Source organism: Stigmatopora nigra, chromosome 18, assembly GCF_051989575.1.
Source record: "Stigmatopora nigra isolate UIUO_SnigA chromosome 18, RoL_Snig_1.1, whole genome shotgun sequence".
Classification (NCBI taxonomy): domain Eukaryota; kingdom Metazoa; phylum Chordata; class Actinopteri; order Syngnathiformes; family Syngnathidae; genus Stigmatopora; species Stigmatopora nigra.
Genome location: NC_135525.1, coordinates 9,699,257 through 9,717,316, shown reverse-complemented (window position 1 = coordinate 9,717,316; position 18,060 = coordinate 9,699,257). Strand labels below are relative to the sequence as shown.

Sequence of the window (18,060 nt, the reverse complement as noted above, 5' to 3'; positions counted from 1 at the left end):
AGTAGTAGAAATGCTGCATCTCTGTCCAGTTGGTGATCCAATACTTTTTATGTGGCTCCTCTGGCTCAAATCCCTCGTTGAACCGATAGCGATCGGCCTTGCGAATTTTCACCCCGCGGTGCTTTGGCATTATCCGGTAGTAGAGGGATCGCTTGAAGAATCCGAGCTGGGGAAGAAAAGAGCTGACATTAGAGACTTCAAGCTCAGATTTAATGGCGACTTGAAGACGACATTTAGGAGATTTAGACTCTTTGGAGAAATAGAGTTGGAAGGATAGAGCGGGATGGGGGTGGGATTCGGGGTGTCCTACAGTGGAGCCTGAGGAAGACGTGGAAGGACAAAACAAGAATATTTTGCTTCTCAGACTAAATGCGTAAAGGCTGAGAGTTTACGTTGATTTCAAATAAACAAAGTGGCTAATCTACATGACAACGTAATGAAGCAATGACTCATATCTGCCACCAGAAGATAAGATATAGCCTACTTGTTTATTAGTTTATTATTAGCTGTATTATTGTTTTGTTTTGGTTTTATCAATGGGTGACGTTTGGAAGTTCGTCATGGGAAAGGTGATAAAAATAGCACTGAGTCACAAAACAACGATACATTATTTGCTCATGTCAATTTAAACCTAAAAAATACCAAGAAATCCAAAATTGTATGGTTGTTAATCAGAAAATTTGAATACTACAACAGTCAAAATTGAAGTCCAAGTTTTTCCTGCATGACTCTCAACCTTCACGCCATAATAAGCAGTTTAAGCGCCAGCCTGCTGGAAAGTAAGCAAGAGAATGTTAGGTCAGAAAGAAAAAGCCTCCACCATCATTAGTAAGAGTTCACAAAAGTCGGTTGATTTGGAAGGGTCGTCATTGTTACCCAAAAACCCCACTGATGTGCACGTTTGTGTACCCATAGTGTGTCTCAGTAGTCCTCAGTCAGCCTCTCTGTCTCAGAGGGCTGGATCTTCATCTCAGCCTTCTGGGCTTTGGCCTCATACATCTCTCTTCTGCTGGCTCTCTGGAAGAAGCCACACTGCATGGAGGTGGAGGAGGAGGTCAGTAGGAGTATCCAGGAAACATTTTGGGGAGTTGACAAATATGGTGGCCCAAGAGTGTCAAGCATTTGCATTGGAGAAAGACCACATCTGACCAAATCTGTAGTTAAGTGCGTGCAAATTCATTTTAATGTTGGCTCACCTTCCAAAGTATTAGAACGATGATTCCAAGAAGTAAAACACCCGCCACGATGGCAGAAATGATGATCCACAACGGTAGTTCGTAAGGTGTCTCGACCCGTTCCACTGGTTCGATGTAAACTGTAAACTGCATCAAAGCGCATATAACCATAAGTACAAGGATACCAAAAAAATAACCAAGTAATAACCGTAGACATCCAATCCATTTTTGAGCGGCAAGGGTCGAAAGAATATTTGGTTTGGTTCAAAATGGATTGAAAACGTCTACAGCCATCAACGGGATATTAAATCAAAATGTTACCATAGTGGAATGGCTTTCCAATTTAAGGCCCGGGTGGTCTGTTATGAGTTTCAATGAGGCTTGACCTACAATTTTGATCCACAAAGCATCAGCAAAGTCCTGTAAAGACAAAAATGTAATAAAAATGAAAAAATACTTCAAGTATTTGCAGAACCAAAACGCACACACAGACATTAAACTGAAAGTAACAAGTACTGTTGTGTAAATATCAAAAATATCATTGATCTTGATGAAAGCACCTCGAGCATGGTACTGTTCCATAAACGGGCGCGGACATGAATCTTGGCGGAGTTGCTCATGTTTAATAAAGGACACGTAAAGGTTAGGCATCGTGCTGTGCCCTTGGAGCATTCCTGCAAAAGGGGGACAAAAAATAGATAAAAAACATACAAAATACTGCACTGATAAAGGAAGCTTTTTTTGGGCGCTCACCAATTGGTGTGTTTCTTTTCGCGGCGTGAGCAAGGTAAGCTTGTTCTGCCGTGGATTCGGATCATCGGCGTTTTCCTCTTCGATTTGTCTTTTGGCACGTTTCGATCCGCTCTCAGACAGCTGTGATGGGAACGTGGGGAAGGAAGTAAAGTAGACACTGACATCAGAAGCCAAATGACTGGGTAGGAAGGCGACAACAGACTCTTAGAATAGCTTTTTGACTTCTATTTTGGAATTTAGGAGGCAGGGAAGTTTAAATGTGGCAGGTCTGACACTGTCTATTTTTGGGGCTTTAAAAGCAGAGTGAAAACCACCATTTGGTCAAACTGCGGCCATTATTTTAACTCATTGGCTACCATTGTCTGAGGCAAAATGAAAAATCTTCAAAATATTTTTTAATGGATTAATTCAATGTTCTTGACTTTTGCTAAGTACTAAAAAATTTAGTGAGCTCAGGTTAGGCTCCAGCATCCAAAAAAATGAATTAATCCGGATAGTGTTTGTGAAATAGAGGCAAAAAGGCCACTTACGGTTAAATTGAGTGGGTTGACAACATCTCCAGACGGTCGACATTGGCTCTCAGACTCAGCCTGAACCACAATCTGAGTCAGGTACAGAAGCCACTTCCCATTAGCCACCTCAAAAGGCCATTCCAACTCCACAGCTAGGGTCCCCAAATCCCCTAAGGGTGGTCCCTCCATGTTGACCTAGAAACGGGAAGAAGAAAACTTCTGTGACTCCACAGCCGCCGTTCATTTTTATAGCATACGGCGGCACCGCAAGCCACGACTGCTTCACCCAAAAATAATATTAAGCGATGAAGACGTACGCTTTAGTGGTAAGAATGACTCACATGGAAGGTGAACTCGAGTAGGCTGCCGACGTCGCTGCTGTTCACCATGGCCGACTCGCCCATCACTGAGCCGCTGAATTTGGTCTCGATAAGAGCATTTTCCCTGAAAAGTGAGGGGAAAAAATTTTACATTTGTGTGTGTGGATGTACCTGTAAATAATGGCTACTTACATGGAGAGGGTTGGGATGATGGTGTTCTCGATGAATAGGGTTATAGGCACAGGCAATAGGTCATTTTGTTCACTGAGACTGAGGGAAAAAAAATCAAAATAGCACAACATGAACTATTTGATGGACAAGTTCACGTCATTTCTGCTAAAATGTTTTTGTTACATTCATATACAGGTCAGGGGTCTCAAACTTTTGTCATTTTAACTACAATTAAAGACCTGGTTAATGAAATGAATCGATCTATTTTGAGAAAAAAAACATTAAAATGTTAAAAAATTCATTTTCAAAAAGCCAGAGTAATAAAAAAAATATATAGATAATTCTAAGTGACCACTATCCTTGAAAGTGTAAAATAACTTCTAATGAAATCATATCATTCAAAACCTTACGTGGACAGAAGCAGCTCAGACTGGATTTTCTGCGTGTACAGATCGATACCTGACGTCTCCAACCTCAAATCAAGTGACACCTAAAACCAAAAAAAAAAAAAACAACAATATGCATCATTACATTTATTTTCATGTAATCCAAAACAAATGATTAGGAACTATAAAAAATTAAAAATCATACCTTTTCTTTGCCTTTTAGGGGATTTCCCAATTCACATAGGACGGTGCCTTCATAACGGCATTCAACATCATGTTCCTAAAAAACAGATATACCCATGTTAATATTCATAATCCTCATCTAAAACAGTACTGTATTGATTCTTTATGCATGTTAGGATTAAGACAAATTAAGACGACAAATATTGTGTTAAGTTTTGCTGCCCCCTTTAGATCGTACCGGGGACCTGACTCCAGAGTATTGTAGTGCCTCAGGGATGGAGACATTAAGCATGGCCTGGTGGGCATCTTCAGCCAATTTCCCTCTTGTAGGAAAGTTGGTCACCTCCACAATCAGCCTGATTATTTTAATATTGTTGTTGAATTGCAGAATTTGAGCTTTGCCCATTCTGAGGAGAGAAAAGCACAATTCATTGTCAAAATGTATCTATCATCTATAAACTTATTTTATTTTTTGCTTCCACAAACCTGGGGAAAGGTTTTTCCCGATCATCTGCAAAATGTGCCGTCACCTGCAGGTTGCTGGTACACTTGTTGTCCAAGCCACACTCTTTCTGAAAGTGGATCTGTGGGGGAAAAACCGGAATAACCATTATTATAAGGAAGGAAATAGGACTGACCTTTACCCCAGAGTGCAGACTTGGAAGGACACTTAAGAAATTACTCGCATATTATCGTAAATCGTGACACTTTTTTCGCCTAATATGGAATTGTTTTGCCGAATGAAGGCTTGTTTGTTTAATTTCCAATGGATTTGTTTTTTAGTTTCGACCTTAATTGTTATTATTGAATACCTGATATGTGAAAAGTTTGGATATCCCTAACCTAGAGGTACAATAAGAACAGTGGGATAATAACGGTACGCACTCACCTCGGCTCGTTTGGTGAGTTTCCGATTCTGACTGAGAACGGGGAACGAATCCAAGTTCTGAATGGAGCGTTTTGCTTTGGCTTTTGGTTCATCCAGAGACATGTTGACAGAAAAGACCACAGGCTCCAGTTTGTCTCTTAAAGGAACCTTCAACCACAGTCATAAATCTTGTATTAGTCACATTTTCCAGGACAAAGACAATATCCGTTAAACAGTGGTGTTGTTGAATCTTGCATCTTTTTTATTTTTTAAGAAACCTACCAAAACATTCAAGTTGAGACGATGACAGTGAGTTTTGAAATCCGGCAAACTCAGCATGCCCGTGTATGTGTCGTCGTTGTTGTCCTGGAAACGAACCCGGGCGCTTCTTCTTCTCTCAATGTCGGCCTCTACCGTGTATTTCACCACTGTGACAAGAGGGAAAATTCCTATGTACTTTTGCGATTGGTAAATCCATAAAGAAACGTAAAGGACTGACTTACTGATGTTTTTCTTGAAGTTTTTGTTGCCATTACTTAGATTGAACGACATGCAGATAGTGGCCGTGATGCTGGTGAAGAAAAAAATATACCCCATTGAACGGCAAACTTGACTAAATACATCAACCATTTTAAGCACTCACCATGGCGTATTCCCTTGGCACTGATTTGGATCCACGATATCTGGCGTCACGTTAAACTTCCGGGATAAGTGGACGACCGGCCGACTCCTGTCAAGAACAAGAACGGACATTTTGGTTAAATTACCCTTCGGCTTTTGAGTCCACTAGGCCAAGGTGTCCTTCTTTACCTGAGCAAGGCAATGCGGTCGTCAAGGGATCCGACTAAAATGTCCGGATAGCTGTTGTCATCCATGTCCAAGCCGCCATTGATGGAGTAGCCAAAGGTTTTGAATCCTCCGTCGTCCACTGATTTGCCCTCTATCACCTGATGAGGGCAGCCCAAAGACAAAATGGTAGTCAACGGGGAAGAAGAGCTTTAAGTGTTTCACATTTGGAGATGGTATACCTGACTGGGCTCCTCTGAGATTCCTTCTTTGCTTCCCATCCATATGTAGACCTTCCCAGTGCCATGAAATGGAGCGCCGACTGCAAAGTCTACAGAAGAGAAAAACTCAATGACAGTCTAAGCCCAGTAGATGGCAACTTAGCACCGAGTAAAATGAGGCTTCTCGGTTTAAATCCATTGGACATCTACAGACATGAGTCTGAGCAATGAGTTACATTGTGTGAAAAAAGTTCTACTCGTGTAGACTTAAAAAAAATCTATTCATTTATAAATTAATGAAAAAAATTACAAAAAAAATGTATTACTATACAAAATACTCTACATTACAGACTAATAGTGATATTTAAAATGTGCATTCACTGAGCAAAGTCCCAAAAAATGTATTAAGTAAATGATTTGAAATGATCCAATCTACTGTTTTGAGGGTTTTCAGTAGATGCAGTTAAGAACTTCTAGAATGCGAACACTAAGTACATTAGGTGTGTGTTTCTGCTTGCCTTGGAATCCGTCCTGGTTGACGTCACCAATGGCAGCTACCGCGTTACCAAACGCAGACGACACAGGACCCTTGAGGACTACACTAGGAGTCTTCTGGAAGGATCCGTTCTCGTTCATGTAGATATAAACCGCTCCTCCTTCATCTTTCATGCGGTCAAAGTAAAACGGGGCTCCAACGATTAAGTCGTTCCAACTGCGAAAAAGAAAATTTGTTTGAAAAAAAAAAAAAGAGCAACAAATCAAGGTCAGATTCCATAAAATGTCAATCATGCATTAAAGAGAGATTTGGCTATGATATCATAGCAAACACCTTGAACGGGCTGCTGACAGCTTTTGGACTTTGCTTTGATATAGTGGAGTGAACATTCCGCATAACAAGACAGCTCAAGGCGCTCACGCGTTGAGCCGCTTTCAATCTCTAAAATATAACAAGCGGTGAGGTCGTCCTTGGTCAACCCCATCATTTTTTATGATGTAGATTGTAGACCAAAGCAGGCGAAAATAACTGTTTTATGAATCCAGCCCAATCGAGTATAAGTACCAAGGCATGCTCATTTCTGTGATCGGACTTACTTGTCATTGTTGAGGTCGGTCACAGCTAGACTGCTTCCATAATACGAGCCCACTTGCTCCCCGGGGATGAGGAGTTCCGTCTGGATGTTGTCTTCGGCCTTCACCCCGAGGACTACGGCACCCTTGGACTCATATCTCGGCGAGCCCGTCACTACCGTGTAGTGGTCATGGCTAAGAAGATGTTTTTCTTCAAGAACGGAATAACCTGTAGGACAAAAATTTGAGGTTGAAACTTTATCTCGAAGGTGTCAAGAATAAAAATTGTATAAGTATTGGAAATTTGACTCCCTACGACTAAACCATATAATAAAAGACTCTTACCCATATAATAGAGTTTATATTGCTTTTTCAACGATCCAATATTGTTGTTTCTGGAGTCCCATGAATAGGCAGGATCAGGATTCCTCCATATAATGTGTACGTTCCCTATAGAACAAAATAAAATAAAAATCAAGCGCTTTGTACAGAGAAATAATCCAGGTTAATCTCGATGCCCACCTTGCCAACTGAAGCTACCCGGGCTCCCCATGTACGTCTCATTCTCCGTCATGCCGCCAGAGATTCCCATGTTGCACATTCCCTCCTCCTCCATGTCCAAAGTAGGGTTGCACACCTCGTAGCTATCCGTCTGCCAGAAATCATTGGGGTCGAAGGTCAGGTCGTTGCTCCTCACGTAACACTTTCCTATCATCCGTCGCTGCTCGTCGTTGCCGCTTTGGACCACCTTGACGTAGCGGTGGCCGCATGCCTGCACGTCAGAAAAGAAGATTTCTTTCAGGAATTGAGTCTTCCGAGGCTAGGGTGGTGAAACACAGCGCATTGACTTGACTCACCATCACGCGTCCGGCTGACTGTACTCTCTGGCTGGCCACAGTCACCCCTAGCCACATGCCTTCCACCATTTCTGTCGGGTTTGCTGTCAATACAACCATTCGAGTCATTACTTTGTCAATAATACATTTCTTAAAAGGCCAAATTTGAGATAAGATGCATGCCAAGTAAATATCGCCTGAAAAACCAAAGCACTAAAATGCAGACGTTCACTAGCCCGCTCAGGGGACCAAGTGTCCGGTGGGACCAAGTGTCCGGTGGGACCAACTGTCCGGTGGGACCAAGTGTCCGGTGGGACCAACTGTCCGGTGGGACCAAGTGTCCGGTGGGACCAAGTGTCCGGTGGGACCAAGTGTCCGGTGGGACCAAGTGTCCGGTGGGACCAAGTGTCCGGTGGGACCAAGTGTCCGGTGGGACCAAGTGTCCGGTGGGACCAAGTGTCCGGTGGGACCAAGTGTCCGGTGGGACCAAGTGTCCGGTGGGACCAAGTGTCCGGTGGGACCAAGTGTCCGGTGGGACCAAGTGTCCGGTGGGACCAAGTGTCCGGTGGGACCAAGTGTCCGGTGGGACCAAGTGTCCGGTGGGACCAAGTGTCCGGTGGGACCAAATGTCCGGTGGGACCAAAATGCCCAGGGACCAAATGTCTGGGTACCAATGCATTAAGCAAATGGGGGTACAAATACTTGGTGACTGTTTCTTACTCACTGGAGGTGATGAGGTCCATTCTGGAACAATCCGAGACTTCTGTGGAAATGGGGCAGGAGTAGACAGCGCCTGTTTCATTGACATTCGTCAGCAATGTGGCTTTCTCTTTGGGCGCTCCCGCTAAAAGCCTGGACACACACACACAAACATAGAGATTACAAGATTAAATGTGATAATACACAAAGACGATAACAGCGTGAAGAATACGGCATCCTGCAGAAAAACAAAAATATCAGTGAAACATGGTAAAGCATGTTATCTACAATCTTATCTTTTTGTTTTAGATTTCTCAGTAAGTGACAGTCGATCTAAGTTGTTGACAGCCACCAATTGTTGTGGAATGGTTGAAAATGTGCAATAAGACAGTCTTAGAGAAAGAACTGAGTTAGTCAGAGATGGACATTTAGCAAGTCTAGGCGGCAACATGTTGGAAGAGCTAATTTTTTTTGCTGGTGCATGTCTATTTACGCCCTATATCGGCACCTTTCAACAGGGTGACCTTTGAAGTGGAAGGATTACGTCCCGATGCCGTGTGCCGCAACACACCATTGACTGTCGGCAACAGATTTATTAACTGCACTTGTAGGCTAAAGGTGTGGACAAACCTGTTTGTTGTGGCTGACCTGTTAAATCAAGTGTGGAGAGGAGAAGAAAAAATACACCAAGCGAGTGAAACACTTTAAAAAAATAAATAAAACTGCCTACAAGACTTTCTTTGCCACATGAACTCTTATCGTGAAGCCTTATCAATATGTGATCTAAAATAAGTTAATCACATTTGGCCAATAGATTTTTACGAAATACATTTTACATAGATGTTATAAGTGGAGAATCAGAGTATCAAAGTTAATGAGTAAGAAAATACACAGTTACATATCCAAATTTGATATGTGGTTTATGTCATGGTGTATTAATGCAGTTTTTGTCAACTCACCCTATCAAGTGTACTTCCAAAAAAATGGACACTACTTCTTGATATGATCCAAGCCACATATTTTTCATAGTTTGGCTTTTTAGGCTTCGGTTATCCCAAAAAACTGATATGTTACATTAACAGGTGCCTATTTTGCAACTCTGAGTCAACCATGACAAATCCAACTCATATCCTGCTATGTGTCGATTCCAACAATGCGTGTTCACCTCTGTTCTCCTCACTAGTTCATCACCTTCTCATAAAGCTGCTGACAAGGGCCCAATGGGAGGGATAGCGAGTGGGCACTGAACCTCAGCATTCCGAGTGAGCATACGGGACATGTCGAAATCTGCCTTCGGTTTTTTTACATGATGTGGCCAACATGGTTGAAGTCTTGAAACCAAAACTTTATGTAATGATAAAAATGACTGAAGTCATCAGCTTGTGTCTGTAAGTATTCTCCACTGGTGAATTGTCACTGTATATTGGAGTCGGGAAACTGTTTGAAGGTTAAATATACACAATGCTATCTGACTATTTGGAACAAACATGACTCGCCTTTAACATATGAAACCATGACTTGCACAAGAGTCATTGCAGAACACACAGTGATGCAGCAATCTGCAAAGTATTCTTTGTGAATGAAACAATGACTGATTATTAGCTGTGAAATTCAGTTGAGCCAACTCGGAGCATTCAGAGAGCAAATATACAGAATCAAAAGCTAAAATGAATGACTGAAGAAGCACGAATTAGCAAGTCAAAAACATCAAGTATGACCCATTTTAGACATGAAGTATTCTGCATAATGGATGTTACTTGGTTTGCAAGAAATTAAAATATCGCTCAAATCTCCGATGAACAGTTTTTCATCTCGTTTCCAATCATCTCAGCTGGCCAAACATCCTGTTTCCAGACCACCATCTGCCACTGGTGAAACAGTAACAAGAGAACAAACTCACTTAGTACCTGCACTGATGAAACATGGCACTGTCACAAACTTGCTTTTCATTAGCAGCTCGCAAATCCTTGTCTGACAAGCTGTCTTGGTTTATTTGGAGGGACTGAGTGTCTCTCATTGGCAAATATTAAAAGGATGTCCTATTCTCCAAATGCAAACATACTCATAATTGGTCACAAAACGATCATAAAATGTGGAAACATTCTTTCAAACATGCTATGTATAAAGCAAAGAAATACTACGAGTCCACAGACACCCACCGAGTGTAAGACGACACTAGTTTCCGTGTCAAAGATGAAAAACACTTGTATTGAAGCCAATAGATCTTCCAGAGACAGGTGACCCCCTCATCCACCCGGAGGCCGGCTAACTAACACCGGTGCAAGGAAAAGGATCTTTTACAGTAGTCAACACGACAAGTAGGGGGGAATGAAAGCCTTGCCAGAGAAAATCTTCTCAATGGAGGCGCAACATCCTGCTGGGATCCATTTCAGTGTGTTATTATAGGCTGTCATTCATTCATTTGGAACACAAAGTGCAGCAAACTCGATAAACACGGTAAATAGCACGAATCATCACTAAGGACAGACTTTTATTTGCAATAGCTTGTCAACTAGGAGCCGGCTAACCCATCATATCCGTTTCCTATTATGTCCGTGTCATGCGGATCAAGAATGAGGGTGCAATAAACCAAAATAGATTGCTATCTGGCTATTTCACAGAGCATGACGGCAGATATTTATCAGACAGCTCAACACACCAGACTAACCACATCAATTAAACGCCATTTAACCCAAGTGTAGATGGGTTCAATGTTTTGACCTGGATTTGTACTGAATTATTGAACTACAATCTTCATGACTTTGAAGAACTCTGATCGCCTAATCTGTTCTCAGAGTCGAAAAAATGGGTGCGGGACTACCTAATTAAAAGGCGGACTTTCATAGCTCGGGGCCACTAAAGTCAGACAGACCTAAAAACTCTAGGAACTTCAATTTGGATTCCTTCTTTGTGTGTCAAAGGGATTTTAATCTTAACCTACTTTGACGATAAAATGAATGTTGTAGTGGAAAATCAAACAGATTCCACATTTTGGTAGCTTTTTGGAATTGTTTCCCAATTGATCACCATCCTGACTGCTGTCTTGTCTCAACCTGAAAGCTGGCAGGTTGTGACTATATGCGCAGAAGGCTAATACATTCCACACATACCGTAAGGTCAGGGGACTGGAAGAGCCAATAGGTGGCCAGCTGACTGGCCAGTCCCTCCTCCTGGCTACAATAGAGAACAGAAAAAAGCTTTCTGAAGGGAACTAAATAGGCGATTGGGGTAGTAAACATCTTAGCTTAGCTAGTACTAAAAGGAACTTTCTACCTTTTTCCCAATGTCTCTGGAATTGCATAAACTCAGAAGAAATCGGCAACCTGTGGCTAACTTGTTCTTCATTGCATTTTTAGATTCTTATTGAAGGTTAAATTGAAAAGGAGTAGACCCTCCACAGAGCTAGAAGCATGTGTTTGACTTCTTGAATGTCAATCCGCTGAGGACAACTGAATCTCCGATGGGACTTGGCCAAGATGGCCAATCGATCTCACGTCATCTGGACACTGCTCTCCATTCTCCTCACACACTAATGCATAGCTTTGTCTGTCCTTCTTCACAGAGATTACACCGATACTGATACTAATTTCCCACTGAGATGTGGAGCTGGAAAGGAAGTTGTCCCGGATTGCTACTTTTGGTCATGCTCGACTCCACAAAGTGGAAACGAGACGGACAGATAACAACTGGGTGTGCTCGGTCGGCAGTGTGTGTTCGTGGATGTGGATTCTGCTGTAATTAGCTAAATGTGTAGGGGGCCTGACATTGGATAAACAATGCTATCATTCATTTGGACTAAAACTTTGGAGGAAGAAATGGCCAAAGACACTTTTGAAAGTGCTACCTGTCCGTTTGGGGGAAAAACATTAGAATGAACACAAAAAGTTGAGGTAAAGGTTAATTTGGTACCTTTTGACATCAAGACAAAGACCATCAAGTTGTTCTTGGTTCCACCATTGCACGAATTCGAGACTTTTCAATCAAATCAGAAAAGACCAAAATATTCCCATAGGATCCATTCAATCTGAGCAAAGCCTTACATTAAGGTATTGCAAAAATACATAGCATGTACCACAGTTCCAAGTGCATATTTTGGAAACAGAAGAATATGTTTCTTTAAAAAACAAACTGCAATCTAACAGAGGAATGAAACACGACCTACAACTTCGTAGTGGAACATGACAGTTGTAAATAAGGCAGCCAAGATCATTTAACGCACAACTACGTTTGTATTGCAAAGCCACCAATAAACGTCTTGATTACAAAACACAAAGCCACTTTTGTCTGGGCGGGATGCCAGAGTGCAAACTAAGGTGGACAGAAAAGTAGGACAGGTTATGGGTCTTGTGTCTCTGGTCTCCAGAATGGCTGAATAGGCGCAAAGAGCTCCTAATCGGACAAACCAACAGATATTGACACTCCACTACATGCCTCTGGCTACATAATTCTCTCCAGGCCCAGCTGTTTTACCGGCAGCTGCACAAACAATGCATTCACGCTCAAATGAGGTCATTTAATTCTGCTGTGAATTGGATTGATGCAAAATTCTGATGACGTAAAATAGATTTTAAAGAATGGTCTTTCTATTTAAATAAAGACACTATTGGTACAGTCAGATTCTCTGAAAACTACAAGGAAGTTATACAGTATTTTGTTCTGTTTTGTTGGAGTATTTGTTGCTTAGCGTAGAAAAATCAAGAACACTATTCAAGATGGCGCATCAAAATAGATCTCCAATTTAAGGAGTTTATGATATTGATTTTTTTGGGACAAAAATGAGACATTTCCCAATGGCTATTAAGTAAAAATCTGTTTTAAAACCTAACCTAGTCTAACATATTGCAAGTAGTGCTTTATCACCATCTCGTGGAAAGAACTGAAAGAAAGAACTATGTTGAAGTGAGTTGAGGAGTGCTGGGTAGACTTTTTCTCATTTTGCAGCATAAAAAAATGTTCTTAACTAATTGATAGTGCCATCCAATCCATTAAAAGTGCCTCTCACCCCAGCAGTTTAAAATTTGAAGGTCTATTCTGACCAATCATAAAACTACTTGCAGCTTTTCACCATTCTTGGGACCAGAATTTGAGAAGAACCCATTTCTACTCACCAGGTAAACCTTCCACCTGCAAGACTTCAACCTAAAATATAAATATTATTGTCTACCCAGTCCACCACTCCAAGAAAAATAAATAGCCTAATTCCCGCATTGACTCAAAGCAGGTGTCCATTGGTTCCACACCAGAAAAGTAGAAAGAAAAGAACTTACAGGTACTTCCTGGAGCCCTCCGTCTGTTCATGCATGGCCACGGACAATCCAAAGAAGCTGCCTTTGGTTTTGCCCTCTTTGATCACAGGGAAGCGTTGGTCCACGTTAAATCCCCGGCAACCCGGTCTAGTGTGCGCGAGAAGCAGCAGTAACAGAAGCAGGCAGCGCGCGTGGAATAGGATCCCAGGAGACATTTTCCCAGTCTGTAGACAAAAAGTAGTAGTACTGGATTCAACAGGTAGACGACACACAGCAGCAGGGACCTCCCCGCAGAGCAAGACCTGCTCTCTCGCATTGGGAAGGTGAGCGCACACTCTCTCTCTCTCTTTCTCTCTCTCTCTCTCATTCTCTCACTCCCCCCTCCTCCCACTCTTGCTCTCTCACTCCTTTCTACATGGCCTAATAATTCACAAATTGTATTGTAACTAAGATTAATGAATAAAAATGTTTGTGGATGTTTTTTTAAACATTCTTTGTCATTGTACATACATATTGTACATAAAAAACGGATTGGTACGTTTTTGATATAACATCTGATATGCCTCAAACTGTAGATGTTATTACAAATCTTTAAAAAATGTAGTTTTGACAGGAATTGGTATTAATTGGCATAAAAAAATGACGTTGTGGAGGGTTACTTAATGACAAATTGATCTAGATGAACAACAGCATTCATTTGTTGTGTAAAGATCCAATTAAATCTATCAAAATGCAAAATGACAATTGATTATAGATGTATAGAGTTTTCTGGCATTTATGGCTAAAGCTAGGCTATGCTATTGTTCACCTTTTATTTAGGAGAAAGCCAAAAAACTAGCACTATTTCCATGAACTCTAAACATCCCTTAAAAAGGGATTAAGGCTTTAATGAATGGCCACGAGTCACAAGAAAGCTCAAGTCAAGGTGCACAGAGGCTACTCCACTTTTAGTCGGACTACATATTGGCCACCAACCTTATTTGGAAAGTCTCGCACTATAAATGGAAGGAAAGCAGTTAATAAGATAGCCAACCATGTCGGAAAACATTATCAAGAAAAAGGACATTGAGTAAATTAGCTCTAAAACAGGGATTAGACATTTTTGGGAGGCCCAACAGCCTTTATAGGGCGGGAGGGGAATGATTCCCACGGACACCCTCATAATCCCTTAATGCCAATTACGCTAAGAAACCATAGGAAATGCCATAGAAGTAAAAAAAAAAGTATATTTAGGAGGAAAAGACAAAAAAATCTGGATATAAGTTAAATATCTATGATCATTTGGCCCATTTTTTTGAATTCCTGGCGAACAAAAGTTCCACTTTGACCTTAAAGGAAGATGTTCGTCTCCAAATACACAGTGTCTGTCTACAGTACACAGTAGCGTGTTTCTTCCGAAGATGGTTGAGTGTGTACACTGTCAACATCCTGCTGCCTGTTGCCCTAATCGATTGACGCGTCAGAAGCCCTGACACTGAACAGAACAATTTACAAGCAGACAACCATCTTTTTGCAGGTTTACTTTAGTATTTCTTACCGGACTTGTCTGACATCTCTTCATCTGTGCTGTGTCACTTTGGTGAAAAGGAGAACTGACCCAAACCATACTGCAAGTACAAAAAAAAATTCATGAAGGAACAGCAAAAAAGCAAAGAAAATTATTCATTGTACCATACTGAATTGTATATGTAGGTGTTATGAAGGTAATCTTAAAATAGCAACCCAAATACCCAATTTCTTACATTATAATTGCACCAAATTTGTGTTGTCTGGTCTATTTACTTTCTTTAAAAAATCTTGCCATGTCCTGTTCCAATAGCAAATAAAAGTAGAAGCAATAAAACTTGATAACGATTATGTTTAGTTTAAACTCTCATCGTGAATAAGTTACTTTTTAGGGTTGGACTCAACAGGACAAATTTCAAGGTGTGTCATTTACTCCTTTACTCTGATTGGTTATTTTTTAACATGCATTATGTTATTGTTGCCCATTAAAAACATGGCAAATATTTATGATGTACTACTGCTATTGTTAAAAAAATAATTTGTACCTAAAATGAAAAGGTCTAATATTTCCCTTAATAAAGTACCGTATTTTCCCGACTATTAGGCGCACTGCATTTAAAGGCGCAGTCTCAATGAATGAGACCTTTAAATTTTTTCCATATATAAGGCGCACTGGATTATAAGGCGCTCTATCTATTTTGGGGAAAATTTAAGACTTAAGTGCGCCTTATAGTCGTGAAAATACGGTACATTTATTATGTATCATTTATTGTCTGTATGACTCATGGGATGGCGGTTAAGTGCTGATCTATATGTGCGATAGCTGAAATGGGAAAACCACAATAAATGCTCCATTCCGATAGCTTTTTCGTTCAAGACTAGAAAAGATTTTAACGTAAATACCGAGCGACTTCTGCGGATGAATTTTAACCCTCAATAACAGTAGGAAGGAGGAAACCGGAGCGAGCAGGACATTGGCTGAATGTGAAACACAGCACGCGCTGGTTTACAGAGTCCTCGCTCCTTGGCGATGACATGGGCAGCCGTTGCCATAGCGCCGAGGGTTGCTATGAAGCCAGTATGTTCTGGGCACTGTAGCCCGTTTAAACTTCAACCTCAGATGACCTTGCAGGTCGTAAACATCATTTTTTTAAGCGGATAGACCACCTGAGAGACTGTAAATTGGAATTAAATGCAGGTCTAGACTGAAAAACAAACAATATTTGGCGAGTGTGATGTAGTCCATGTTCTGGTGTAACTCGATCAAGGCTGACTTGGAGGAAATGTAATTCTAGGAGAAATGTATCAGAGATTAATCTAATAATTTGTCAATTCTGTTTGGCTTTCCAATTACATGACTACAAGGTATAAAATGGAGAATGGAGAGAGTTTTGGGACCCTTACATGGTTTTTGCTGGTGTAGGAATGTGTAGCCTGAGGATCAGGACAAAGGTGTGCTTCCCAATGCTTGATTTTTTTGGAGCCGGTTTTGCTTCGGACCTGAAACAGAAAAAAAAACGTTCATTATAAAACAGGTATGTGGAAACTACTACATACACAATTTTCATTGGCTGGCATCAAAATAGGAAATATCATTGAAAATGGCCTACAAAAGAGTCTAAAATTCAAACTACATTTGTTGAAATGGAGCTAGTCACTTAAACAATGCCTTTATTTATTCCAATTATTGTAGAATTACATTTTGTTAGCTAAAGAAACATATTTCCAAAAATTATCCATGATAAATGGAGCTACGGATAATATACATCATACATAGACAGTATTTTCACGACTATACGGCGCAATGCATTTAAAGGCGCACCCTGAATGAATGAGACATTTGCTTTTTTTTCCATATATAAAGCACACTGGATTATAAGGCGCCCTGTCTATTTTGGAGAAAATTTAAGACTTTTAAGTGCGCCTTATAGTCGTAAAAATACGGTAGATCACATTTATTTCAACTGCTATAGGCATCCAATCTTTTTTGAGTGGGAGGGTTGGCGTCAATCGAATACTACCTAAGTTAATAAGGTCAGTGCAAAAGTATCCTTGACTTTCACTTGACCACCAGTGAAAAGAATGTGTCGACAGTTAATAATTTATGACTTGAAAAAAGAAAAAAATGGAACACCTGATGTGCTATGAAGCATTGGAGGTGCGGTTTAATCATTAAATTGGGGAGTAATTCAAGACTGCATTCCTCTTTCTTTTGTTCTTAAATGGCCGTAGATTATGTGTGAAAAGGAGTCGGATGGACGGCTTGAAAAGAGAAGGAATATTTGAAAAAAGTTGAATTTGGCTGCAGACACAATAGTTGGCCAATGAGAGTGGCTCTTTGTGTGGTCCGTGTGTACATTTGGGAAGGAGTTGCTGGTGAAAAAGGAGGCGCGCCTGCCAAGCGTGACATCATTTTGACCTTTGAGCTAGCTCCTCACATTCGTTTCATGAACTTTGCAACAATTGACTTTGTTAAAATGGGCCATAACGGGACATTGTTGCCCAGAACTCCATCTTTAACAACCCCATCATTGGGTATATTTCAACTAAAGTACAAGTTAATCATGAATCATTTGCTTAAAAAACTGTATCCTCCATTTGTTATGCTATTTCTTAAATGTGAGTAGAACTTGGCCTTTCTTTGATAAGTGGAGTGGAGCAAAGAGGGTGAGAAAGAACCCGAGATGCGACAAACTTGCACTTTTTCCACTCAATTGAATGGCCTGCTCAGATCATTAAGCGTCCATTCATTAGTGAGGGACACAGGCAGGGGCTCAGCAGCAAGGAAAACATTGAGGGGCCTTTCTAAGGGGGTGTAGGGGCAATGTGGGTGGTACCCACAGTCTCCAAATTTAACCTCCCGTTTGGCACTATGTTATGCACACTCAATTTTTTTTCTGATTGTTTTAGTCATCAGTTGACATAATATTTTTCTGGTGTCATGATACAAAAGTGCCAATAAAACAGATTAACAAATTATTATTTTTGGGGACAGCTGCATAAGTAGTTGGAACGGGTGCTAACATGCTTTTTGCTGATGATTGACTCGCAGCAGCATTTCAATTTGCTTCATTTGAAAATTGTCGGTTAAAAAACTGAATGATGACACACCGAGCCTGGAGAGAAAACTGAAGGAACAGAAGGAGAACTCCCTAAATTGTCCAAGCTCAGACATGCCTGGATTGATTGCTAGTCTTGACGTTGTGTTAACAAGCCCTGCCAAATAACAAGGTGGATTTCTTTTGGGCAATATTTTCTTTCTACTTACCAAAGATTTGCAACTCAAAGTCAATGGAGAACGTCGTCTACGTCTAAATCCGTTTTTGGGTT

The 18,060-nt window shown here is 40.9% G+C and overlaps 1 protein-coding gene across 2 annotated transcripts; it reads right to left on the bottom strand.

The window, feature by feature from the left end:
• Nucleotides 1-17: 17 nt before the first annotated feature.
• Nucleotides 18-13,551, bottom strand: itga3b (integrin, alpha 3b). Of its 2 annotated transcripts, none has more exons than XM_077738827.1 (26): nucleotides 13,246-13,551; nucleotides 8,004-8,131; nucleotides 7,301-7,383; nucleotides 6,966-7,215; nucleotides 6,789-6,893; nucleotides 6,468-6,672; nucleotides 5,894-6,087; nucleotides 5,397-5,485; nucleotides 5,179-5,315; nucleotides 5,012-5,098; nucleotides 4,872-4,939; nucleotides 4,651-4,796; nucleotides 4,390-4,536; nucleotides 3,987-4,084; nucleotides 3,739-3,907; nucleotides 3,523-3,597; nucleotides 3,342-3,421; nucleotides 2,953-3,030; nucleotides 2,782-2,884; nucleotides 2,459-2,635; nucleotides 1,929-2,048; nucleotides 1,736-1,849; nucleotides 1,497-1,595; nucleotides 1,197-1,322; nucleotides 910-1,032; nucleotides 18-166 (listed from the first exon to the last, which is right to left on the bottom strand). In XM_077738827.1, the coding sequence occupies exons 1-25, from the start codon at nucleotides 13,437-13,439 to the stop codon at nucleotides 922-924; spliced, it is 3,183 nt and encodes a 1,060-aa protein (XP_077594953.1). In that variant the 5' UTR covers nucleotides 13,440-13,551; the 3' UTR covers nucleotides 18-166; nucleotides 910-921. The 2 variants fall into 2 exon arrangements, with proteins under 2 accessions (XP_077594953.1, XP_077594954.1); XM_077738828.1 differs by having other exon boundaries at nucleotides 19-166; nucleotides 877-1,032.
• Nucleotides 13,552-18,060: the final 4,509 nt, after the last annotated feature.